The 27,376-nt window shown below is 46.7% G+C and overlaps 3 protein-coding genes across 3 annotated transcripts in view; 2 read left to right on the top strand and 1 right to left on the bottom strand.

The window, feature by feature from the left end:
* LOC140460739 (uncharacterized) overlaps positions 1-27,376 on the top strand; it is a 200,566-nt gene that overhangs the window by 5,411 nt on the left and 167,779 nt on the right. The window lies entirely within an intron of this gene.
* Positions 1-27,376, top strand: part of LOC140460012 (uncharacterized) — a 56,547-nt gene that overhangs the window by 12,422 nt on the left and 16,749 nt on the right. The window contains exons 5-6 of the mRNA XM_072554417.1: positions 8,364-8,616; positions 22,226-22,440. Coding sequence (XP_072410518.1) covers positions 8,364-8,616; positions 22,226-22,440 — 468 coding nt within the window. The remainder of the gene's footprint in view (positions 1-8,363; positions 8,617-22,225; positions 22,441-27,376) is intronic.
* Positions 10,497-16,444, bottom strand: LOC140460778 (uncharacterized). The gene is made up of 2 exons (XM_072555457.1): positions 16,344-16,444; positions 10,497-12,322 (listed from the first exon to the last, which is right to left on the bottom strand). Exon 2 carries the CDS (start codon positions 11,951-11,953, stop codon positions 11,321-11,323), a length of 633 nt encoding a protein of 210 aa, XP_072411558.1. The 5' UTR covers positions 11,954-12,322; positions 16,344-16,444; the 3' UTR covers positions 10,497-11,320.

The raw sequence follows: 27,376 nt of genomic DNA, 5'->3' as shown, positions 1-27,376 counted from the left end.
GCTGAGTTGACAACCTTAGCAGGTAGGGCATTCCACCCCCTTACCACTCTCTGCATAAAGAACTTGCCTCTGACATCTGTCTTAAATCTATCATCCCTCAATTTGTAGTTATGTCCCCTCGTACAAGCTGACGTCACCATCCTAGGAAAGAGTCTTTCACTGACTACCCTATCTAGTCCTCTGATCATCTTATATGTCTCTATCAAATCCCCCCTTAGCCACCTTCTTTCCAATGAGAACAGACCCTCTCTCAGCCTTTCCTCATAAGACCCTCCCTCCAGACCAGGCAACAACCTGGTAAATCTCCTCTGCACCGTTTCCAATGCTTCCCACATCCTTCCTGAAATATGGGGGCCAGAACTATACAGGATATTCCAAATGTGGCCGCACCCGTGTTTGGTTTTGTTGCAGTGTGATATTGCGGTTCCAGAACTCAATCCCTCTCCGAATGAAACCTAACACACCGTATGCCTTCTTCACAGCACTATCTACCTGAGTGGCAACTTTCAGGGATCTGTGCACATGGACTCCAAGATCACTGCCTTCCTGTTATTCTTCACAAAGTGAATCACCTCACATTTAGCTGCATTGACCTCCATTTGCCACCTCTCTGTCCAATTCTGCTAATCCATCCACCTATGCCTGTATCTAAGTCATTTATAAAAATGACAAACCGCAGTAGTCCCAAAACAGATCCTTGTAGCACACCACTAGTAACCAGACACCAGCCTGAATATTTTCCATAAACCACCACTCGCTCCTCTTAGTTCAACTTTCTGTAATAAGATTAACATTAGAACAACAGCAGGATTCAAAAACCCAACTGGACAGCGTCCACTACTTTTCATGAGATTCCAGGATTCTCTCCTCCTCTTTCCCCCTTTTGATTGGTGCGGTCAATTAATTTACCATGGTGCAGTTGGACCCAAGCTGAGCGCCCAGCGACTGTGACCGCCGTAGGGGTGGGAAGTAAAACCTGGAAGGGGCATCCCAACGAGGTTGGAGACCTTTGCCAGTCCAGTTCTTGACGAGCACCAACGAACCGGGCTCTACCCGTGACGAGGCTGAAAGGGAGGGAACATCGCTGTAGGTCACACGCTCCTGGGAGTGAAAGGCACACATAACATTGGTTAAAGCAAGAACATAACCAATCATTGCTTCGGTCATGTGGTGGACGTGGACTGAGAAGGGAGCCGAATTGTTCCAAGGGGTATGGAGGGGGTGACCAGAGAGACTCTCAGCTGGAGACAGTCGTGTCTTGCCCACAGACATGGATCGCATCTGGAATAAGGCCACAGGGATTAACATAACCAGGAGGGGCCAGACTCGGCCATTAATTTGGCAAGTTTAGTCTTGAGTCTGGTTAAAACATTCAACAAGGCCGGTCACCTGAGGATGATAAGCACCGTGCAGTTGCCGACAAATACAAAGCTGGGAACAGAGTTCTCCGTTAATATTACCCACAAAGTGTGGTCCATTGTCTGAGCTAATGCACGCAGGTATACTGAAGCGGGGAATTATTTCCTTAAACAAAATCTTCACCACAGTCTCAGCAGTAGTGTTAGGAGGAGGGTAGGCTTCAATCCACTTCGAAAAGACATCAAGTATAAGCAAAACATATTTATAGCAACTCAACTCATTTCTCCAACTCAATGAAGTCCAGTTGAAGTGTCTCCAAGGGACCCTCCAGCAAGGGAGTTCTCGTAGAGATACTTGAACTAAGAGGTGGGGGAAGTGGTGGGGGTGCTGGTACAATGACAAGTTAAAAGGCTCCTGGACGGGCATCTGAATATGAAGGGTTCAGATGGGTCAGGGCCAAGTGATGGCAAATGTGACTGGAGTCATAGAGATGTACAGCACAGAAACAGACCCTTCGGTCCAACTCCGTCCTTGCTGACAAGTGAGCCAACCCAATTTAGTCCCAGCTGCCAGCTCCCGACCCATATAGGGGGCAAGTGATGGCAAATCTGACTAGATTAATTTAGGATACCTGGGCAGGTTGGGCCAAAGAATCTGTTTCTGCGCTGTGTGACTCTAATTGTCTTCAGTGAAAGCAGAAGTGTTGTTGTGAAGGCTGGACATTCAGAGCATGTTTTGCCCTGACTGGGAGCAGAAGAGTTTGACTGAAGTGTATTGGTGTTAATGCCTTGATGTCTCATTTTGCTCCCACCTTCCCGGGGTCATTAACCATTTTGTGTCTGGTTCTTCCTCAAGAAGCTGCATTGCAGGTTCACCCTGAATTGACACTTTATTTTTGCTTCCCAAAATCAGACCTGCTCACTCTCAGCAGGATCCCAGTGTTGTGAAAGATATTAACTTTCAGGTGGAGGTATCCAAAATTCAGAGAGATGTTAGTCTTGATGTTTTTGCTTTTCAGCATCTTCAGGAGAGTTAGTTAGAGCGGAGTGAGAACAGAGGGGAAGGGAGAGTGGGATGGTGCTTTTAATTTTGTGGAACAGCAAAAGAAAAGAATATTCCACAGAAAGTAGAATTGCTTGTTCTGAATTTCTACCCTGCACGGATAGTGATGACTTTTGTAATCTGTTTTTAACAGTGTATTTGAAGATCTGAAGACGGAAGCTTCAAAATCAACAGATGAAGGCCTTATGCCCGAAACATTGACTCTCCTCCGATTCGGATGCTGCCTGACCTGCTGTGCTTTTCCAGTACCACACATTTTGACACTGACTCTCCAGCGTCTGCAGACCTCACTTTAACGTCAATGTCTGACAGTCGCTCAATCCATCGGGACCGGAAACAATTTTCAACTGAGTGTGAGAGAAGGAGCAAAGTGTTTTGGTTCCTGTTTGAGGATGTTTTCAGCATCAGTGGGACTGGATGAGAGACCCCACTGTTGCAGCGCACTGAGTGTGGAGCCTGAAACAGTTATACAGCCTGGGAAGGGGAATTCAGGGTGGGGAGGGGCTCCTCACACGTTTGTGTGTGGCTGAAGGTTCGGCCATGGAGTAACCCGAGGAATCCCACCGCATGGAGAAATGGTGGAAGTGTGGCGACTGCAGGAAAAGCTTCCGTGTCCCCTCTGTCCTGGAGACTCATCGGCGCAGCCACACCAGGGAGCGCCTGTTCCCCTGTCCCGTCTGCGGGAAGGGCTTCAGCACTTCCTCCACCCTGCTAACCCACCAGCGGATCCACACTGGGGAGACACCCTTCAGCTGCCCAGTGTGCAGGAAGGCCTTCAGTGATTCCTCCATCCTGCTGAGGCACCAGTGGGTCCACACGGGGGAAGAGGCCCTTCAGCTGCCCCGAGTGCAGGTAGAGATTTACCCAGGCCTCCAACCTGCTGACTCACCAGCAGATCCACACAGGAGAGAGGCCCTTCAGCTGCCCAGAGTGCGGGAAGGCTTTCACCAGCTCTACCAACCTCCGGAGGCACCAGGGAGTTCATGTACCATCGCAGGTGGATTGAAGGCGCGATGGCTGAGTGCCATTATCGACTGGACTATCAACCCAGTTCCAGGGGCTCCTGGGTTTGAATCCCACTGCAGCAGATGGTGCGATACAGGGTATGGGTTGAAATTGCCGAGTGAGGCAATACTTCCTCCAGGTTAAAGCTGTACCAAGGATCCAATTACAAAGGGACAACTTGGTGGTGACCAATAGTATAGAAGTGAGGTGGGTTGGAGGGGGGGGGGGGGTGCGCTTTGAACTTGAGCTGTTTAAAAAGCAGCTACTTTCTCTCTGCCTTTTTGCTGAGGAGGATTGAACTTGCCAACGTGAACCACACTTTGCAGAGAGAGGAAATTTCTCCGGATGGAAGAGGTTGATGGAAGTCAACAATTGTCAGATTATTTCATGAAAATAACAGCTGGTATGGGGATCCCAGAGGAGGGGCGTCTGTACTGACACACAGAAACAAACCCTTCAGTCCAGGCCAACCAGATATCCTAAATTAATCTCGTGACCCATTTGCCAGCATTTGGCCCATATCCCTCTGAATGCTTCCTATTCATGTCCCCATCCAGATACATTTTTTTCGTCGGACAACACTTGGGTGAGAGCCAAGATATGCAATACCTCAATGTATAATAATGAAGCAGCTCATTTATTCTGAAACTATTTCAATTAGTTGGTCAATTGCCAAATAATAGCTGCATAACTGTTGTCAATATTGATACCCAGGAAAGCTATTTTGTTTAATATATTTCCTTTGTAAAGATCTTATCCAAATTATAAAATGATTGTATTTTCATACAAAATAAAATTTGCAGGGTTTTATTAAATGGTTGAACGTAACTTTGCACTTAATTGCTCTGTTTGGGATTAAACATTGTGACTTAGCTAAAAGTGATCTTTCATAATATATGGTGAGTCTATTAACAAACGAATGTTGCCATTTGCTCTCAAGTTCGCTCAGATTCAATTTGAAATTCTTGAATGAGTTGAATAAGGGGTAAAAAGCAAATATTTATTGCACTTTTCTGAAATTCTCTGCACTGCCATTGTAGTTGGTAAAACAAAATATGTATCTCTCTTCATAACTTTGATATCACCAGAAATCCTAGGAACCCCATCCAGGACAAACATATAAATAGAAAGTCGGAGACAACAGCTTCGCTTCACTTGGAGGTCACCACTGATGATGTTACCGAGCCAGGTAATGAAATGTCTGGATATCAAACCTACAGCTCAGCGAGCAAACCTGCACCCTAAACATTCTACTTTGCTGAAAGACTGCACAATCTGCAGGCACTGGATTAGTGGTGCTGGAAGAGCACAGCAGTTCAGGCAGCATCCAACGAGCAGCGAAATCAACGTTTCGGGCAAAAGCCCTTCATCAGGAATAAAGGCAGTGAGCCTGATTTTGGAAACCTCTATAAAGAGAACAAAGAACCCTACAGCACAGGAACAGGCCCTTCAGCCCTCCAAGGCTATGCTGATCGACATACTCTATCAAAACCTGCCGCCTATTTTCTAAGGATCTGTATCCCTCTGCTCCTTGCCCATTCATGTATCTATCTAGATACATCTTAAATGACACTATCGATCCCACCCCTACTGCCTCCCCTGGCGATGCATTCGAGGCACCCACCACCCTCTCTGTAAAGAACTTTCCATGTAGATCTCCCTCAAACCTTTCCCCTCTCACTTTGAACTCGTAACCCTGAGTAATTAAGTCTTCTCCTCTGGGAAAATAATTCTCCCTATCCACCCCGTTTACACCTCTCATGGTTTTTCGGCCTCAATCAGGAACCCCCCCACCCCGCCTCGACCTCCTTATTTCCAATGAAAATAATCCTAATTTACTCAACCTTTCCTCATAGCTAGCGCTCTCCATAACAGGCAACATCCTGGTGAACCCCCTCTGCACTCTCTCCAAACGTATCCACATCCTTTTGGAAATCTGGCGACCGGAATTGTACGCAGCATTCCAAATGCGCCAAACCAAAACCTTATATACCTTTGTCTAGGTTGAACTCCATCTGTCATTTCTCTTCCCAACTCTCCGATCTATATTCTGCTGAAGCGTCTGACAGTCCCCTTCACTATCTCATTTTCCATCAATCTGAATGTCATCTGCAAACTTGCTAATGAGGCACCCGATACCTTCACCTTTCAACCTCCTGTGCTCCAGTGAAAAAAGTCCCAGCCTACCCACCAATAGGGTCGAATTCTGTCTTGGTCCCAATGTCGAGTCAGCCTGACATTTTTGATAGAAAAGCTATGCATTTAAATTACGTTCTTGAGAAAGTTACTGAAAACAGGTTCTGGGATTAACATACCAAAGAACAGATTCTAAAAGATGGAAGATTGAATCTAAATTGTTTAATGTATCACATCTCCATGAATTGGACTCCGTTGGCTATAAATAGTCGAATCATGATCTTATTCTCCACAACCACCTGAAGCAGCAGCAGCACTTCAGAGTGCCAGAGATCCGGGTTCAATTCCCACCTCGGGCAACTGTCAGTGTGGAGTTTGCACATTCTCCCCGTGTCTGCGTGGGTTTCCTCCCACAGTCCAAAGATGTGCAGGTTAGGTGAAGTGGCCACGCTAATTTGCCTGTCGTGTTAGGTGAAGGGGTAAATGTTGGGGAACGGGTCTGGGTGGGTAGCTCTTCGAAGGGTCGGTTTGGGCTGAAGGGCCTGTTTCCACACTGTAAGTAATAAAATCTAAAATAAATCTAATCACTCCGAAAGCTAGGGCTTCCAAACAAACCACGTTATGGCAGCAGCGGGAGGTGTGGATTATATTCACTAAAAACAGTTAAGCAGGTAGATAACACGTTCGAGTGGGAAGTGTGTATAACATGATCTCACAACTTCTATCCTCAATGCTATGACCAATGAAGGAAAGCAAACCAAACGCTGCCTTCACTACTCTATCCACCTGAGACTCGAGCACTCCAAGGTCTCTTTATTCTGCAACACTCCCCTTAACTGTGTCAGTCCTGCCTGGATTGCTTGACCAAAATACAAACCTCTGATTTCTCTAAATTAAACTCCAACTGACACTCCTCGGCTCATCAGCCGATCCCATAAATTCTAATTTATAATGAACTCTTTCCTCTCTTATTCCCTGGAAACCGAAAATCTCCATCCCACACTCACTCCCTCCATTTTCACTTTGCTTATAGCGGAAGAATGTAACTGAGAAACATATCAGCCATGATTGAATGGAATGAGCAGACCTGGTGGCCTAATTTCTGCTCCTGTGTCTTGTGGTCTCTTGCTGTCCTGGACACCGAGAGAGAGAATTGGGACCAGCATTGAACTGATCATGACTGGATATGGATCTACCTGCATCTAGGTGGATGGGCTGGGACTTTTTCACTGGCGCATAGGAGGAGGAGATGTGACCTTATCAAGGTTTATAAAATCATGAGGAGAGAGATGAGGTGAACGACGGGTGTTCTTCCCCTAGGGTTGGGGCTTCAAGATTAGGGAGCAAATTTTGATGGTGACAGGAGAAAGAGATTTTAAAAAGACTTGAAGGGCACAATTTTTTTATAGAGTGGTTCACATGCAGACTAAATGTCCAGAGGAAGTGGTGGATGCAGATACAGTAACGACGTTTAAAAGAAATTTGGATAAGTTCATGAATAGGAAAGGTTTGGATGGATATGAGCCAAAACACTGGCAGGTGGGACTGGTTTAGTTTGAGAACATAGTCAGCATGGACTAGTTGGACTGAAGGATCTGTTTCTGTGCTGTATGGCTCTGTAACTTGGTTCTATACTAGTCTTTAAACCATTTTCTTGCCTTCCCCATAAACATTCACATAAAAATCAGATGAACTCAGTCTTAAATATATTCAATGACCCCCTAACTGCAGGAAGACATCCCTACTTCTGAACTCAATTCCGCTTGCTAATACACCACTTGCCTTGCTCATTGCCTGCTGCACCTGTCTGACAACTGGCACAGAAGGACACTGATGCCCCTCGGAACATCCACACATCATTCCTGATGAAGAGCTCATGCCCCAAACTACGACTGTCCTACTGCTCAGATGCTGCTTGACCTGCTGTGCTTTGTCAATTGTGGTCTTCTCTACATCGGGGAAACCGAGCGTAAACTTGGGGAACGGTTTGCTGAGCATCACAGCCGGGTCCGCAGAGGCTGAGCGGACTTCCCAGTCTCCACCCATTTTAATGCCCCTTCCCACTCCCCTTCTGACATGACTATATTTAGCTTCCTCCATTACCACAACAAACCAAACCACAAATTGGAGGAACAAAACCTCATCTTGTCTGAGCAGTCCACAGCCCAGAGGACTCAACGCAGAGTTCTCCAATTTCAAATAATCTCCCATCCCATCCCCCAACTCACTTCCCTGCCCCTTCCACTCTTCCCTGCCAACTAGATTCCTTCCTCCCATTCACCAACCAGGTCGTACCAGGTTATGATGATAAGGCAGGAACAGGATACTGATTGAGGATGATCAGCCATTATCACAATGAATGGTGGTGCTGGCTCGAAGGGCAGAACAGCCTACTCCTGCACCTATTGTCTATTGTACCCTCTACCTGTCTCCACCTATCCCCACTTCAATACCCTGCCCCCAGCACACCCTTGTTCCACAGCTCTCCCTATACCCACCCCCAGTCCTGAACAAGGGTTACACCAGATACCTCGACTTCTCCACCTCCTGATACTGCCTGGCTTGCTCTTCCAGTCTCCTGTCTGTCTATTTTGCCAATTGAGACACAGGCCTGGACTAACTTTTCCAGAGTCTGTCCCCTCGCTGGATTCACTCCCATTCCTTTCAGTTGCTCCAAGTCAACACTTGAACCCCAGAATGAAACGTAAATGGAAAAGGGGGTGAGAAAAGAGAGTGCTGTACTCACATGTTGGACGGAGGAAAGAAGTTGCAGTCTGAGGTGAAGCTCAATCTTCATTCAGAGAGAGGAGGAGCAGGACCTTAAGAAGCTCATGGTCCAACTTCCACATTCACCAATAGGGGAGCTCCGAATGGCAGAAGGACAAGTCTCCCCCTGGTCCTCCAGTGCTCCTTATTCGTCCATCAAAAGTAGGTTTCGCAACGTTTCTGCCGACAGCGAGGAACATGCCCAATGTTTTGGTGACATTGGCAAACACGTGCCCTGCTTGTTGACACTGAGGAGTGTACACAACGTGCTCTGTAGCAATGCTGATGGTATTGACAGATTTTAAGTTTCCAAATACCTATCGGAGAACAAAAAGGGCAGAGCCATAATTCCCCCCCAATGTGGCTCGATATTTGATTGTTTTTGCATTTTTCTGGCTGCTCAATGTTTTTAAGCCTTTTCCTCAGTGTTGGGGTGAGACTCACAACTAGAGGGAATAGGTTTAGGGTGAGGCCACAAAGATATAAAAGGTTCCTGAAGGGGCAACGTTTCCATGTGGAGGGTGGTGCAGGTATGGAATGAGCTGCCAGAGAAAGTGGAGGAGGCTGGTATAATTACAGCCTTTAAAAGGTATCTGGATGGGTATATGAATAGGAAGGGTTTAGAGGGATATAGCGCTGGCAAAGGGGACTAGATTAATTCAGGATATCTGGATTTTCCTAACGGCCGCCCTCCCGCCGCTTCCTCGCTCGAGCGACTTCTCCTCCCAACCGCCTTCACCCCCGCGTGACGTCTGCACGTGGGAGATGGGCGGGGCCGGGGATGGGCGGGGCCCGGGGAGGGGATGGGCGGGGCCGGGGTTGGGGATGGGCGGGGCCCGGGGAGCCTCACCGTCACCAAGTCACAGCCACCTCGCGCGACAACTGTTCATTCACAAAAACAAACTCTCCTGTCTCACTCTGCAGCTGCGGGGGGCGGGGACACTGCCACGTTTCGAGGAGCCCTGTCTACATTGGGAAAGCTCACGGCTCAATTTAAACAGATATTCCGACATCGAACGGAACGGCGTCATATCTAAAGGGGGAAATCTGCATTTTAAAGGGACGTGGACATTTTAACGGGTATTTCTGTAAATAAAGAGGTTTAAATGGACAAGATTATATTTCAAAGGGATGTGAGCACATTCAAAGGGATATCTTCATATGTAAAGTGACGCAGTTATATCCAAATGAATCTACATTTCAAAGAGACATTGCCCTATTTATAAGTAGAGACAATAGGTGTGAATTCTGTCTGTGTCCCAATGTTGAGTCTTAGAAAAGCTCTGCATTTAAATTACATTCTTGAGAAGGTAATTTATAGATTAGGGTGTAGAGGTTAGGAAGAATTGGCCGTGCTAAATTACCCATAGTGACCAGGGATGTACAGGTTAAGGTGGCTTGGCCATGGGAAATACAGAGTAAGGGGTTGGGTTATGGGTGGGATACTGTTCAGAGGGCCAGAGTGAAATAGATGGGCTGAATGGCCTGCTTCCACCTTGTCGGAATTCGATGACCCTCCCCACAAAGGAGCATTTTATCTGCATCTATCCTGTCAAGCCCCTTTCAGAAATCTACTGGTTTCAGTAAAGTTATACAGCACAGAAACAGACACTTCGGTCCAATTTGTCCATGTTGACCAGGATTCCAAACTAAACCAGTCCCACTTGCCTGCATTTGGCCCATATCCCTCTAAACCTTTCTATTCATGTAACCATCCGAATGCTGGTTCAATGTTGTAACCGTACCTGCATCTACCACATCCTCAGCAAGTTCATTCCACATGCAAATCACCCTCTTTAAAATGTTGCCCCTCCGGTTCCTTTTAAATCTCTCTCCTCACATTAAAAAAAGCCCCCTAGTTTTGACTTCCCCTTCGCTAAGCAAGAGCCATTTGCTATTCACCTTACCTCCACTCTTCATGATTTTATCAATCTCAATGAGGTCACCTCCAACTTCCTGTGCTCCTGTGAATAAAGTCCCAGCCTCTAAAGTTGCACGATACTGATCTTTTGATATACGTTCTGTGTCTGACGATGCTGCTCCACAGCTACCCGATAAAGGAGCAGCACTCAGAAAGCTAGTGCTTCCAAATAAACCTGTTGAACAATAACCTGGTATTGTGATTTTTTTTAAACTTTATCACCCCAGTCTAATACCAACCCCTCCATATCATTTCAACTGAACACAGCCCCCACCTCCTGGTGCTGCCAGGAAACTTGACAATGCTGATGAAACAACGCAGTACCTGAAAGATGTACAATTTCTAATGATACAAGCTACTCATTCACTGCTCCATCTGATACACGACATTGGAAACTCTGCAGAGGCTGAAAGACAGGAGCAGCTTTAAAACAAAAACCTCTTGGAGCTCAAAGCTTTCAATGAGAGTCTGAGCCCGGCGGTAAGTTCAGGTAACCTTGATTGTGACCCGACTTTGTTACAGCTTCAGATTCCCCCAGCAAAAATGCATAGACAAAGTAGCAGCTTTTTAAACAGTTCAAGATCAAAGCCCACACACACCCCACTGTCTTTACTATTGGTCAGCACCAAGTTGTCCCTTTGTAATTGGATCCTTGGTACAGCCGTAACCCGGAGGAAGTATTGCCTCACTCAGCAATTTTAACCCATACCCTGTCTCCAAGTAAGTGTCTCCCTGCTCATTTGCCAGGAAGGGGCAGTGTACAGTCAACCAGACTGCTGTGGGTCTGGAGTCAGGTGTAGGCCAGACCGGGTAAAGGATGCAGCTGGAACGACTGAGTGAATCCTTTCCCCCAATGGTGGTTCCCTTCCCTTACAAGGGAGAGAGGGAATCAGATGGGGGCTTTCTCCCCCGCACCACCCCCCTCCTTGAAACGGTCTCATTGTTAGATTCCGAACTCCACATTTCTGACCGAATACCAATTCTGCCATCTGTCGTGGTGGGATTCAAACCCGGGACTCCCCGGAACCGGGTTGATAGTCCAATCGATAATGGCACTCGGCCGTCACTCCTTCAATTCCCCTGCGATGGCACGTGAACTCGCTGGTGCTTCTGCAGATGGAAGGAGCGGGTGAAGCCCTTCCCGCACTGAGAGCAGGTGAATGGCCTCTCCCCGGTGTGGATCCGCTGGTGTCTCAGCAGGGTGGAGACCTGGGTAAAGGCCTTCCCACACTCGGGGCAGCTGAAGGGCCTCTCCCCCGTGTGCACTCGCTGGTGGGTCTGGAGGTTGGAGTAATTGCTGAAGGCCTTCCTGCACTCGGGGCAGCTGAAGGGCCTCTCCCCTGAGTGAACCCGTTGGTGCCTCAGCAGGTCAGAGGAATAGTTGAAGCCCTTCCCACACTCAGAGCAGCTGAACGGCCTCTCCCCCGTGTGGATTCGCCGGTGGGCCAACAGGGCAGAGAAAAACATGAAGGCCTTCCCACAATCGGGACAGCCGAAGGGCCTCTCCCCCGTGTGGTCCCGCTGGTGGGCCAGCAGGTGGGAGGAATGTCTGAAGGCCTTCCCACAGACAGGGCAGGGGAATGGCCTCTCCCCGGTGTGACTGCGCCGATGGGTCTCCAGGGCAGACGGGAAATGAAAACCTTTCCCACAGTCGCCACACTTCCACCGTTTCTCCATGGGGTGGGATTCCTCAGGTTTCTCCATGGCCGAAGCTTCAGCTGCACATAAACGCTTTTCCAGCCCCTCCCTGCCGTGAATTCCTCTTCCCAGGCCGTCCAACTGTTTCAGGCTCCACACTCAGTGGGTCAGACTGACGGTGAAAACATACTCAGTCAGGAACCAAAAAGCTTTGATCCCTCTCACAGAAATCACAGTTGAAAATCGTTGCGGTCCTGGTGGACTGAGTGACTGTCAGACATTGATGTTGAAGTGAGGACCGCAAATGCTGGAGAGTCAGTCGAAAAATGTGGCACTGGAAAAGCATGGGGATGTCAGACAGCATCTGAGGAGCAGGAGGGTCAATGTTTCTCATCTGTTGATTGAGAAACTTCCACCATCAGATCTTCAAATACGCTGTAAAAATAGATTACAAAAGTCACCACTGTCAGTCCCAGGGTAGAAACTCTAAACAAGCAATTCTACTTTGTAGAATTTTCTTTTCTTTTGTTATTCCACAAAATTGAAAGCACCATCCCACTCTCTTCCCCCCCCCCCCTACTCTGTTCTCACTCTGCTCTAACTAATTCTCCTGGAAGTGCTGATTCAGGATCTTACAAGGGCAGTAAAAGCAAAAACGTCAAGACTGACATCTCAGAACAAGAGGGCATAGGTTTAGGGTGAGAAAGAAACAAAAGAGATCTGAGGGGCAACCTTTTCACACAGAGGGTAGGACATGTATGGAATGAGCTGCAGGAGGAAGTGGTGGAGGCTGGTACAATTACAAGATTTAAAAGCCATCTGGACGGGTATATGAATGGGAAGGGTTTGGAGGGATATGGGCCAGATGCTGGCAGATGGGACTAGATTGGGATGGGATATCTGGTCGGCATGGACGGGTTGGACCGAAGGGTCTCTTTCCATGCTGTATATCTCTCTGACTAGTTGGACTTAAGGGTTTGTTTCTGTGCTGTTTGACTCTGGAACTGTTCTGTACTGGTCTTGAAACCATGCTCTTGCCTTCCCCCACAAACATCCACTTCTTTGTTCTTCAAAAATCAGATGAACTCAGCCTTGAATATATTCAATGACCCCCTAACTGCAGGAAGACCTCCCCACTTCTGAACTCAATTCCTCTTGCTAATACACCACTTGCCTTGCTGATTGTTTGCTGCACCTGTCTGACAACTGGCAGTGACTGGTGTAGAAGGACGCTGAGGCTCCTTTGTCTATCCACACATCATTCCTGATGAAGGGCTCGTGCCCAAAAAGTCAACTGTCCTGCTCCTCGGATGCTGCCTAACCTACCGTGCTCTTCCAGTACCACACTTTTTGACCCTGATCTCCAGCATCTGCAGTTCTCACTTTCTCCACATCCAATTACATCTCCATTTAAACAATGCACTTCCTTTCTACTTTTTTTCCCAAAATAAAGGCTATAACTTCATATTGTGGGACTGCATTTGCCATGTGTTTGCCAGTTGTGGTCTTCTCTATATCGGGGAGAGTGAGCACAAACCTGGGAAATGGTTCACTGAACATCATATCCAGGTCCACAGAGCCGACCAGAGTTCCCAGTCACCACCCATTCCAATTCCCCTTCCCACCTCCTTTCTGACATGACCATCTTTGGCCTCCTCTATTGCCACAACGAATCAAACCACAAATTGGAGGGACAACATCTCATCTTAATAGGGAAGGAAGTAAGCAATAAATAATAGATCCCTACAGAGTGCTCAGGAACAAAGGGACCTTACTGTCCAAGTTCAGAGATCCCCAAAGGTATCAGTACAGGTAAAACGGGGAATGAGGAAGGAATATTTCTGTACTTTTTCACAGAGAGGGTGGTGCGTGTGTGCAATGAGCTGCGAGAGGAAGTGGTGGAGGCTGGCACAATTACAACTTTTAAATGGCAGCTGGATGGGTATGTGAATAGGTAGGGTTTAGAGGAATATGGGCCAAGTGCTGGTAAATAGGATAGATTAATTTCGGATATCTAGTCAGCATGGACGAGATGGACTGTTTCTGTGCTGTACAGCTCTATGGCCATCCCCTTCATTTTGAAATATTTTGGAACACCCTGTTAGGGTTTGGAGTGTGCCAGGTCCTGACACCTCCCTCCTCACGTCTCCTGTGTATTTTAAATCAATAATACCGTTTGTATGTTACTGGGTTAGTACTTTAAACACACAGACACATACAATATAATCAGAATTTCTATTCGGTACAGACAGTGATGACTTGTTTCAACTTTGCTAACGGGGTATCAGAAGGGGAGGATCTGCAGTCAGAAATCTTGGAAGAAATTCCATAACAAGATCTGACAGGGTCACTCAATATCGTTGGGGGGGTTGAGTCTGGAAAGAGAAATCCATTTGACCTGCTTCAAAAGGTACTGGACATCAGTGTGAGCAGAGGAGCACTCGGAGAGGAACATACCAGTGAACTGAGCTTTAACTGGTTACACAGAATGAGTGTATGTGTCCCAATGAACTGACTTTGGAACAGACTGAGAGAGGGGCTGGGGCATTTATTTTACCCTGGAGCATCAGAGCCTGAGGGGTGACCTTAGAGAGGTTTATATAATCATGAGGGGCATAGATAGGGCAAATAGCCTAGGTCTTTTCCCCCCAGGGTGGGGGAGTCAAAAACTAGAAGGCATAGGTTTAAGGTGAGAAGGGAAAGATTTAAAAGGGGCCTAAGGGACAACTTTTCATGCAGAGGGTTATGCATGTATGGAATGAACTGCCAGAGGAAGTGGTGGAGGTGGGTACAATTGCAACGTTTCAGAGGCATTTGGATGGGTATATGAATAGGAAGGGTTTGGAGGGATATGGGCCGGGTACTGGCAGGTGGGATTAGATTGGGTTGGGATATCTGGTCAGCATGGACGGGTTGGACCGAAGGGTTTGTTTCCATGCTGTACATCTCTATGACTAACACTCAGAGCGTGGCTCCTTCATCAGGTGATTGTGGAGAATACAATCATAAGGCACAGAATGGATGGAAAAACATTACTGTGCACTGAAATGATATATTGAAAAACCCTGGATAGTTAAGTCTTTCATCTTTTAGTATGGGCTGCTCGTATCATTCATTTGTAAATCCCAGAATTTCCTGAAAGACATCTTCTTGCGATAACTCAAGGTTTTATAAGAAAAGGTGACATCTCAGCTCTGACAATGCATTAAAGGTCAGAGTGTCTGTAACACGATCTTGATTCAGACTGGTTCTATTTCCAAAGTGGAATTTACAAAATATTACATGGATCAGCCTTCAGATTGTGCATTTTTGAGAAAAATAGAATGTCTCTGCAAATATAATTCTGCAAATATAAATTCACCCCCATGGATGTATATGTGTATATGTGTGTGAATGAGACAGAGAAAAGTCTATTTCGTGCTGTATATCCCGATGTCTACTTGATAACAGATGCTTTAATTCTGCTGGTGTAAATATTGTTGTAAATCATAGCTGGGTATGAATAGTTAGATGTTAGGGTGAGAGTGTGCCTTAAGAGGGGCACTATAAGAATCGTGGGAGAGCCCTATTTCTGGTTTACTTCCTCATGAACAAACATTAAGCACGAGCATTTATTTATTTCTAATTTTGTTCTGTTTTTCTTGTTTGATTCCCAGCTAGGACCTCACTCTGTGTCTGGATGGTTGACAGGCTGGGAGACTGTGGCTTGAGTCTTGAATAACTGAATGTTTTATTGTTCCAGAAGGTGTGGGGGTGGGGGGTCAAGGCTTCAGCAGAAATCCAGCAGAGCAGAGAACAGACCAATATCTTACTCTGTGGGAAACTGAAATCCGAGCTGATTGTGGCTGATATATCCATTGGCTCAGCTCTTTCTCCCTGCATTATCCCAACTACCCTTAACTCCCTGACCATGAAAACCCATCCATTGTGTCTTGAATATACTTAATGAAGATGCCTCTACTGCTTCCTTGGGCAGAGAATTCCATAGATTGACTATTCTCTAGGAAAAGCAGTTCCTCCTCATCTGTCCTAGGTGACACAGTGAGTAGCACTGCTGCGTCACAGCGCCAGAGACCCAAGTTCAATTCCTGCCTCGGGCAACTGTCTGTGTGGGTTTCCTCCGGGTGCTCTGGTTTCCTCCCACACTCCAAAGATGTGCAGGTTAGGTGAATTGGCCACGCTAAATTGCGTGTAGGGTCAGGTGAAGGGGTAAATGTTGGGGAGTGGGTCTGGGAGGGTTGCTCTTCAGAGGGTTGTTGGGGGTAGTGCATCCACCACTACCTCTGGACATTCATCCCATACATGAACCACTCTCTGTTTATGAAAACCTTTTCCCGAATCGGTCCACGCCGTGCATTCACTTGCAGCAACCGAAAGGAAATGGAAGTCAAAGACTGAATCCAAGAATGGGGGGGAAAAACAGGAAAAGGAGTTGGGAAGAGAGTGCCCTACTCACAGATGGTTGACAGAGTAAAGAGGTTGCAGTCTGGAGCAAACTCAATCTTCATTCAGAGACAGAGCAGCAGCAACTCCCCAGGCTCGTGTTCCAACTTCCGCATTCAGACAATAGGAAGGCTCTGATTGGCAGGAGGACCAGTCACCTTCCGGTCCTCCAAGGCTTCCGATTGGTCCACCAAAAGAAAGTCGCGAGGCGTGTGCCTTGTGTGCAGTGAGGAGCATGCGCAGTCTGCTCTCTGGCGATGAGGCTGTTACTGACAGGATTGAAGTGTCCAAATGTCAAGAGAAGTTAAAAAGGGGAGATGCATCATTTTTCCCCCCCTGTGATATTTACCTTTCCTCCACGCCCCATGACTTTATAAATCGAAATAAGGTCACCCGACAACTTGTGGACCAGAAGTGTACTCAGTACTCTACACATGGTCTCACCAATATCCTGTCCAACCTCAACGTGATGTCCCAACTCCTGCACTGAACGGTGTGAACAATGAAGGAGAGTGTGCTAAACGCCTCTTTCACCACCCTGTCTACCAATGATGCAACTTCCAAAGAACTATGTCCCCGACTTGGAGATGCCGGTGTTGGACTGGGGTGGATGAAGTTAAAATTCACACCACACCAGCTGATACTCCAACAGGCTCATTTGCAAGCATTAGCTTTTGGAGTACTGCTCCTTCATCAGGTGGTTATGTCTTATGATCCTGTTCCACAAACATCCGATGAAGGAGCAGTGCTCCAAAAGCTTGTGTTTCCAAATAAACCAGTTGGACAATAACCTGGTGTTGAGAGATTTTTAACTTTATGGACCTGAACCCCTCCACATTCCCCCCCCCCCATGAATCTGTTCTAGAACACATTGCAGGGCCCTACCATTAACTGTACAAGTCCTGCCCTTCCTCTTTTTAGCAAAATGCAACCCCTTGCCTTTATCTCTCGCTCTCTCAGACACACACACACCCTAACACTCACCCCATCTCACAGGCTGATACTCCATCTCACACACATTTCATTAGCATATATGCACACACTCTCATGCACACACAGTCACACAAGTCTACGGGGTGAATTTGCAATTGCAGAATTATATTTGCAGATATATTCAATTTTGCTCAAAAAGCACACAAACTGCATGTAAGATTTTATAAATTCCTACTTTGGTTAATAGAACCAATCTGATTCAAGATTGGGATACAGACTCGAACCTCACAACTTTTATGCAGTATCGGAGCTGAGATGCCACCTATTTGTATAAAACCTTAAACCGTCTCAAGAAGTTGAATTAAAAGTAGTTCTGGGGTTTACTGAACTGAAACCTGCAACCCATGGTAAAAGATGAAAGACTAATCCGCAATCTAGATTTGTTCAATATCTTATCAGTTGCATGACACTGTCAGCTTTTGCTATAAATTCTGTGTCTTATGATCCTGCTCCACAGCTACCTGATGAAGGAGCAGCGCTCCAAAAGCCAGTGCTTCCAAATAAACCAGAAGGAAGATAACCTGGTGTTGTGTGATTTTTAACTTTCTCCACCCCAGTCCAACACTGGCACCTCCACATCGTTTCCAGTGGACACAGCCCACACCTCCCAGTGCTGCCAGGAAACTGGACAATGACAATGGGATGATGGAGTACCTGCACTCCTGAAAAATTCACAATTTCTAACAATACTGGCTACTTATTCACTGCTGCAACCGATACACAACATTGGAAACATAGTACAGGAGGCTGTCAGAAATCAGCACAGAAGGTCAGGCAGCATCCGAGGAGCAGGAAAATCAACATTGCCCGAAAAAATGTCGATTTTCCTGCTCCTCGGATGCTGCCTGACCTTCTGTGCGTTGCCAGCACCACTTTAATCTTGACTCTGATCTCCAGCATCAGCAGTTCTCACTTTCACCTGTAAGAAATGAGCAGTTTTAGAACAAAATGCAATTCAAAGCTCTCAATGAGAGTCTGAGCTCGGCGTGAAGTACAGGTAATCTTTATTGCGACCCAACTTTGTTACAGCTTCAGAATCTCCCAGCAGGAAGGCATAGAAAAAGTAGCAATGTTTTAAAAACAGCTCACAGTCAAAGTGCACACACTCCCTCCGACCCCTCACTTTCTTCATTATCGGTCATTACCCAGTTGACCCTTTGTAATTGGATCCTTGGTACAGCCTTAACCCGGAGAAAGTACTGCCTCACTCAGCATTTTCAACTCGTATCCCTGTTTCCAAGTAAGTTGGATGGGCAGTGTAGAGTCAATCATACTGCTGTGGGTCTGGAGTCACGTGTAGGCCAGACCGGGTAAAGGATGCAGCTGGGACGATTGAGTGAATCCTCTCCCACAACGACAGTTTCTTTCCCTAAAAAAGAACGGAGTGAATCAGGTGGGAGTTTTCTTCCATCCCCACTCCACCGACAATGGTTTCACCGTTAGATTGTGAACTCCAGATTTCTGACTAAATTCCACACTCGTTGCACGGGAACGGCCTCTCCCCCGTGTGGACCCGCTGGTGGGTCAGCAGGTTAGTGGAATGCCTGAAGGCCTTCCCACACTCAGGGCAGCTGAAGGGCCTCTCCCCAGTGTGGGCCCGCTGGTGCCTCAGCAGGTTAGAGGAATTGCTGAAGGCCTTCCCGCACTCGTTGCACGGGAACGGCCTCTCCCCCGTGTGGACCCGCTGGTGGGTCAGCAGGTTAGTGGAATGCCTGAAGGCCTTCCCACACTCAGGGCAGCTGAAGGGCCTCTCCCCCATGTGGACCCGCCAGTGGGTCAGCAAGTGAGAAGAATACCTGAAGGCCTTCCCACACTCTGTGCAAGGGAACAGCCTCTTCCCAGTGTGGACCTGCTGGTGGCTCCGCAGGTTAGAAGAATTGGTGAAGGCCTTCCCGCACTCAGGGCAGCTGAAGGGCCTCTCCCCGGTGTGGACTCGCCGGTGGGTCTGGAGGTTGGAGGCCTGGGAAAAGGCCTTCCCACACTCGTGGCAGCTGAAGGGCCTTTCCCCGGTGTGGACCCGCTGGTGGGTGTGGAGGTTGGTGGAATTGCTGAAGCCCTTCCCACAGACAGGGCAGGGGAATCGCCTCTCCCCAGTGTGACTGCGCCGATGAGTCTCCAGGGCAGACGGGAAACGGAAGCCTTTTTTGCAGTTGCCACCCTTCCACCATTTCTCCATGGGGTGGGATTCCTCTGGTTTCTCCGTGGCCGAACCTTCAGTTACACACAAACGTGTGCAGAGCCTATCCCCACCGTGAATTCCCCTTCCCAGGCCGTATAACTGTTTCAGGCTCCACACTCAGTGCGCTGCGACAGTAGAGTCTCTCATCCAGTCCCACTGATGCTGAAAACATCCTCAAACAGGAACCAAAACGCTTTGCTCCTTCTCACAGAAATCACAGTCAAAAATCGTTGTGGTCCCGATGGATTGAGTGACTGTCAGACATTGACGTCAAAGTGAGGACTGCAGACGCTGGAGAGTCAGAGTCAGAAAGTGTGGCACTGGAAAAGCACAGCAGGTCGGGCAGCATCCGAGGAGCAGGAGAGTCAATGTTTTGGCCATAAGGCTTTCACCTGTTGATTTTGAAACTTCTGTCTTCAGATCTTCAAATACTCTGTAAAAAGAGATTACAAAAGGCATCATTGTCAGTGCAGGGTAGAAATTCTGAACAAGGAATTCTACTTTCTGCAAAATATTCTTTTCTTTTGTGATTCCACAAAATTGAAAGCACCATCCCACTTTCTCTCCCCCTCTGTTCTCACTCCACTCTAATTCCCTGAAGGTGCTGATTCAGGATCTTAAAGGGGCAGAAAAGCAGAAACGTCAAGACTGACACCTCTCTGCATTTTGGATAACCCCACAACACTGGGATACAGTTGACAGTGAGCAGGTCTGTTTCTGAGAAGCAAACATAAGTGTGTCAATTCATGGGGTAACCTGCAATGCAGCTATTTGTGGAACAAAATGGTTAAGGTCCCCAGGAAGGTGGAAGCAAATTGAGACATCAAGGCATTAACACCGACACACTTCAGTCAAACTCTTCTGCTCCCAGTCAGGGCAAAACATCTTTGAAAGCTGCTCTGAAAGTCCAGTCTTCACAACCACACTTCTGCTTTCACCAAAGACAATTAGACTCATACAGCACGGAAAAAGACCCTTTGGCCCAACTTGTCCGAGCTGACCAGATATCCTAAATTAATCTAGCCACATTTGCCATCACTTGGCAATAGATCCACACACATCATCTATTGCATCCGCTGCACCCGATGTGGCCTCCTATATATTGGGGAGACAGGCCGCCTACTTGCGGCACGTTTCAGAGAACACCTCTGGGACACCCGCACCAACCAACCCAACCATCCTGTAGCCCAACACTTCAACTCCCCCTCCCACTCCACCAAGGACATGCAGGTCCTTGGACTCCTCCATCGCCAGACCATGGCAACATGACGGTTGGAGGAAGAGCGTCTCATCTTCCGCTTGGGAACCCTCCAACCACAAGGGATGAACTCAGATTTCTCCAGTTTCCTCATTTCCCCTCCACCCCACCTTGTCTCAGTCAAATCCCTCGAACTCAGCACCGCCTTCCTAACCTGCAATCTTCTTCCTGACCTCTCCGACCCCACCCCACTCCGGCCTATCACCCTCACCTTGACCTCGCTCCACCTATCGCATTCCCAACGCCCCTCCCCCAAGTCCCTCCTCCCTACCTTTTATCTTAGCCTGCTGGACACACTTTCCTCATTCCTGAAGAAGGTCTTGTGCCCGAAACGTCGATTCTCCTGCTCCTTGGATGCTGCCTGACCTGCTGCGCTTTTCCAGCAACACATTTTCAGCTCTGATCTCCAGCATCTGCAGTCCTCACTTTCTCCACCAATTAAGACACATACCTGAGTTTGCAGAATCTGCTCCCTCCCTGGATTCACTCCGGCTGCTACAAGTGAACAGATTTCCACTCCTCCCCTCTCTCGCCTCCCCAGGATGAACAGTTGTCCAGAGGGAGGGAGTTTCACTCTGAACCTGACAGGGCCACTTCCGCGCTTTGTGACGCCATCGATGGGTCGGGGGTGGGGGAGGGTATGGGAGACTGGGCAAGGGAAAGGGGCGGGACGGGATGCGGGGGCTCGGCCAGCAGCGGGACCCCGCAGTGCGCCTGCACTGCCCTGCACAGTTTGCAGAAATTCCTTCCCTTCAGAGAATCCCCAGTGTAGAAGCAGGCCACTCGGCCCAACGAGTCCACACCGACCCTCCAAAGGGTAACTCACCCTCAACCATTCCCCTAGCCATATTGTTCAATACTGTTAGAAATGGGGTAAAGTGTTGTTTTTGCAGATATAGAAAAAGCATAAAGAAAAGGGGTACAGCAAGAGAACTATTCACCCTGCAGGTATTTAGGGACTTTTCAGTGTTTAATTGTGGTTAATTAAATACTAACGTTGGTGTGTAATTACTATAACAAAAAATTCTTTTTGTAAAATTATGCTTTCAGCAAAAAGCTGAGATAGCCGAAATACTTGAGCGATACAAAACGATACAAGTTAATGAAATATCTGAGGATGGAATGTACCAGCAGAACTGATACAAAATGTTAAACCATATCTTGACAAAATAAATGTATGTGTTAGTACTTACAGAGAGGAAGGTTGCCAACCTGGGGAAGGGGGAAGTAATAAGGGTGGAGCGCAGCTGGGCAGTGGTCTGGTACAGTGAGAGAGATTGGGTCATTAGGAGTCTAGAGAGATCAGCTCACTCAGCTCAAAGGGTATAACTGTCCACTAACCCGAGTTCTAATTTGCTCATTTGCTTCTGCATTTGATGCCCTTTCTTGCAAGATCATAGAATAAATTGTCTTGTTTCCAGTTTCGGTGGTCTCCTCTAAATTTTATTAAACTTGTTTCTAAAAGATTTGGGGGCTCGTTCCTGGATCCCAAGCTCCGGTCGCTCGGCGTTCTTGGAGAAACGGAGAAGGTGCACCTCGCTGATTTCGGCGATCTCTAGTTTCCCCTTGTTGCCGAGGCGGCTCTGGGCGAGGGTGATCCGGACTGGGAGACCCTGGAGACAGGACGGGCAGAGGCGACGCAGCGGGTCTGGTCGGGTAACTCTTGTGCACAAGACCCAGGTAAGAAAAAGGTCTTAAATAAGTATTGTCCAGGCGACCGGGGTAGGCAGCGGGTTTTGTTTTGTTGTCAGTCTTTGCCACGAGCGAGGTGCACTAAGACATGGCGGGTTGGTCAGGTAACACTTATGGACTTAAGACCCGCATTCGCGGGCGGCCGGGATTTGCAGCAGTACTTGCTGTTTTGCCGCGGTGCGAAGGGCACTAAGATGTGGTGGTTCGGTCGGGTTACTCTTGTGTACATAAGACCCAGGTAAAGCTAAATTTCAGGCGACCTAGATGGACAACGTATTTTGCTGTCTGGTATTGCCGCGGGAAGGGGTGCGCATTCGACCAGTAACTTTTGTGCACAGACCAAGGTATGAAAATTGACCTTTAGGTATTACCTTGGTGGTCGGTTCCGTACGAGAAGTACGGGGGAATTGGCAACTTAAAAAATATTTAATTGGCTAGATTAATCTAACAAGTAAGGTGTCTAACTGATTCGATCACCCAGCCTTAGACCGGTTATTAAGAAGGGAAACCCCCACGCGGAGATTTGGACCCTGAAGGGGGTGTGGAAGAAGGTAACACCGAACTTCAGAGAGGTTAATTGAAATTACATAAAGAAAACGGCCGAGTATTAAAATGGGAAATAAGAATAGCAATTTAGATGTAGAAGGGGACATGAGACGGACGTCCGAGGACCACATCCCAACGGACAGTCCTTTAGGAAAAATGTTAAGAGATTGGAAGGACAATCCTCGGACACGAGGAAAGGATAAAAAACAAATGATAAAATGTCAAAGAAAAACAGCCTTATAGTCAGGAGGAATCAGATTATGCTTCGTGTCAGAAGGGCTAGTAGCTGAAGGGCTACTGGGGGTGCACTTCGGAACTAACTTATGGCCAGACGCCCAGAAAAATATTCAAAAGCTAGAGGAGTCATTGCGGGAAACTCAAAGTGTCTGTGAGAGATGGTGTCTTTGTGTGTGTGTGTGAGAGAGAGAGAGTGAGCGAGAGAGAGAGAGAGAAAAGAGCCGTACAGTTAGTAGAAAGTTTATCCCTGTATGATTCAGACTGAATGCACATTTGTTTGTTAGTGATTGAATGTTCCCTGGAGCTTGAGATCCAGGACTGTTTTGAATCTGATTTCTACTATGGAAACTTTAACATGATTTCTTTTAAGGTTAAGGATTTTGCAAGACTATGAAATAAAATGTTCTTTTTACAGGTCATGGCTGCCTTACTATCAGTTACTAATTAATCTCTTTTATCCTTACATAAAAGTGATTTATGGAGGACAGTTGAAGTTTTAACTTGAATAGACAAATCCTTTTAAGGCAGCTCTGGTTATTTCACGACCTATAGCATTGTAATTGAGCAATGACTGGTCAGGACTACTTGGGAGGACTAGTTTTGGATTTGAATTAGGGGACTGGAACCAGGTGATTGTGGTGGATTTCAGAGTTGGGAACTGTGTGCATTTTGCATTTTGAATATTAAACACTGAATAAATGAATTTATAATAGATAAATATATATTTACAAGTAAGATTCCAAAATGTATAGTTAGGAACAGGCTTTAAAGAAAAGCAAGCATCAATTGATGAATTGTATTTGAGATTACAGGGAGCAAGAAAAATTGCAATATTTCTTGAAAAGAATCAAGGTCTAAACAAAACATTGGGTGATGAGGAATGGCCATGAGGTGGCCCTAAAGCTGTTCAGTTGGTTCAATCGGCTCAACCATTGATCTGGCAACGTAACATGAGGAGCAGAAACAGAAAGCAAAAATAATGATAAGCCACGGTGAATGAGGTAATAAAGAAAAGGACAAAACTAAAAGGAGAAGGAAACCGGAATGGTGGCAGGCAGCATGTTGAAACTAAAGGGAGGAGAAAGGATCGGGGAGGAGATGTGAAGGGGTCTGGGAGACAGGAACAAGGATCAAAGTGGAAATCCCCACAGGCGGGATGTTATTACTGTGGAAAGACAGGTCACTTTAAGAGAGAGTGTCCTGACCCGACAAAGGAAGTAAAGGCAGTGCCGTTTATGAGCCTTGATGAAAACTAGGGGTGTCAGGAGTTCCTGCCCCGGGGGACCCACCAGGAACCCTCGATAAATTTAAAGGTGGGACCTTACAAAGAGGACGTAGTTTTCCGAGTCGATACGGGGGCAGCAAGGTCACCCTTCAATTTTCAGCCCACGGGAGTGGGAACGAAAACAAAAGTTAATTGGATTATGGCAACAGTTTTGTGATGAGAGGCAGGAAGAATCAGTCTTGCGTTCATGACGAGATATTGCCATCAAATTGGGGATTTAATTAACTGCAAAGGGTGCTATGGAATCTGTCGAGGTTCTCAAAAATGAATGTGCTTGAGCAAAAATATATAATTAATAATTAATATTTATAATAATTCAAATGCGTTAGCCTGAATCAATATTAATTGGCAGGATTCCTTCATACATTCTCAGTGACCTGTCATTATTGATTCATGGTTAATTCAAAACATGACTGCATTCATTCATTGTTAATTAAAGAATGGAAAGCTACATTACTGACTTTTAAAGGTCCAATTTGTAACTAAATCATGGCAGGACGTACAAAAGAAGTTACAGAGATTAGAAGGCTGGAGTGAAAAACAGATAGAAGATCTGTGATATGAGGCACAGAAAGTGTGTGTGAGAAGGGAAGAGGAGAAACAAAAACAAAAAGCTAAAATAATGGTTGCAGCAGTTGAAGAAATTACGATAGACGATGTCCAAGGTTAGGACGACAAAGAGAAGCGGTATCATTGATGATTTTTGATGAAGATTAGGGGAGTCAGGGGTTCCCTCCTCCTGAGACCCACTGGGAACCCTTGATAAAGTTAAAGGTGGGACCTGAAGGAGAGGAATCAGTATTTTTAGTGGATACGGGAGCAGCACGATCATCCCTAAGCTTTAGACCTAGCGGTGTTAAATTAACTAACAAAGGTCTCAAGGTTTCTGGAGTAAAAGGCAAAGAATTCTTAAATCAGAATGCAGGACAATGGCTCACAGACTCTAGGATCTTGAAATATGAGACAATCTTAATAGAACAGGATGACCTTGTGTTAGTCACAGACAGTTGCTTGAATCCAGCTGCATTTCTGTGGCGGAGAGAGGGGGGTGACCCCGGTCAATCCAGAACATGACTGCCTTGATATTACCGAATATCAGACTAAAGTGCGAATGAACTTAAGAGACGTACCGTTGCATGCGAGAGCTCGGTTGTTTATCGACGGGTCCTCCCGGATGATTGAGGGTAAAAAGCACAATGAATATACTGTAGTAGACAGGATCGAGGGAAGCATTATCGAGGCTGAAAAACTGCCTAACGGCTGGTCAGAGTTCAATGATAAGTTTTTAACGAACTATATAGTGGCACTCAGCTCTTCTTTGTCTATTCTTAGGAATAAAGGCCTGTTGGTACAGACACTGCCACTCGAGTTTACAGTACATCGAATACAACCGGGTGATTGGGTCCTGAACAAGACCTGGAAAGAGACCAAACTGTACCCGAGCTGGGAGGGACCATTCCTAACCCTCCTAACTAGTGAAACAGCTATTCGGACTGCTGAGGAAGGGTGGAGTCATCACACTCCCGTTAAAGGTCCTGTGAACGCCCCAAAGGTGGAGTGGCACGCTCATCCTACAGACAACCCTCTGAAAGTTAAGAAAGAAAGAATGAACTGAGACAAAAGATTCTTTTAACGTTTGCTGATATATATATATATATATATATATATTGTTATTGATTGTAAGGGCTGTGTGACATCCAAAATGTTAAGACAGGATGGTGGGCAGAGTTCAGAGATGGGTAGATACTGGTATAGTATTGTAATGTTAGTAGTACTAACTATTCAAGGAAGTGGGAAAAATCACTTCACTACGCTGTGCCAGAATTATGCTGAACAAGAGGGACTTACCGACTGTTGGGTCTGTGCAGAGGTCCCACACCATAGCAAATCTTGGAATCCCCACCTCAATAATACCGCTCACTAAAAAAAAATACGATGTACAATAATTTGATGTGGGTTCAAATAATACAAAGTGGAGATCTGAAAGGAGCAAATATAACTTTGCGGGATGGTTCCCAAGGCCAGCCCTGAAAAATCAGGGCGCTATTGACAGTCTTAGAATTTCCCCACCGAAAGGAGCAGTGAATACCACCTGTTTCTGTCATCAGAATGATGCTGCACCTTTCCAACTAGGAAAATCATCTTGTGTCCACACCAGTCAGGCCACTGCCACGACCACTCCCTGAATATTAAACGGAACGTGTTGGGGATGCGGTCTGAAGGCCTATCCATTTATTCCCGGGGAAAAATATTTTCGGGTGATCGAATGTGTCGCGTTATGAAGTTGACGAAACACTTCCTCAAAACCAGAAAGGTTGGAGTGGCTGCTGTTCCCTCGCTTATATAGTCCCTCACCTCCGAATAGAAAAGCATGAGCCCAACCTGAGAAAGGAGGGGGGGGGAATAAGACGTAAGACCCGAGAGGTCTCTGAAGGAGACCGTCTACTGTGGACACTGCTCCCAAACTACGGCACTACAAGGGCAGGGGTGGAAATACAGAAATGGCGGCCGCCCTTGAAAATTTAATTAATGATAACACCGGCACGATGGGGAATCTCAATCCCAAATATCGGCCATAACCACTGAAATGATTGCCACGAGACCGACAGCTTTACAGAATCGAATGGCTTTAGACTATCTTTTGGCCGGAAAAGGGGGAACTTGTGCTCTGATTGGTAAAGAATGCTGCACCTTCATCCCAGACACCTCTTCCATAGTGGAAGATAAGGTGGAAATAGTAAAGAAAAAGATAAACCATATAAGACAAATTGGAGATGAACTCCGAAAAGATTAAGGATGGGGATGGGGTAACTGGAGATTGACCGAGTGGGGAAAATGGTTCGTGAATTTAGGCAT

This window comes from Chiloscyllium punctatum, chromosome 36 (assembly GCF_047496795.1).
Source record: "Chiloscyllium punctatum isolate Juve2018m chromosome 36, sChiPun1.3, whole genome shotgun sequence".
Taxonomy (NCBI): domain Eukaryota; kingdom Metazoa; phylum Chordata; class Chondrichthyes; order Orectolobiformes; family Hemiscylliidae; genus Chiloscyllium; species Chiloscyllium punctatum.
This window is presented reverse-complemented; position numbering and strand designations above follow the sequence as displayed.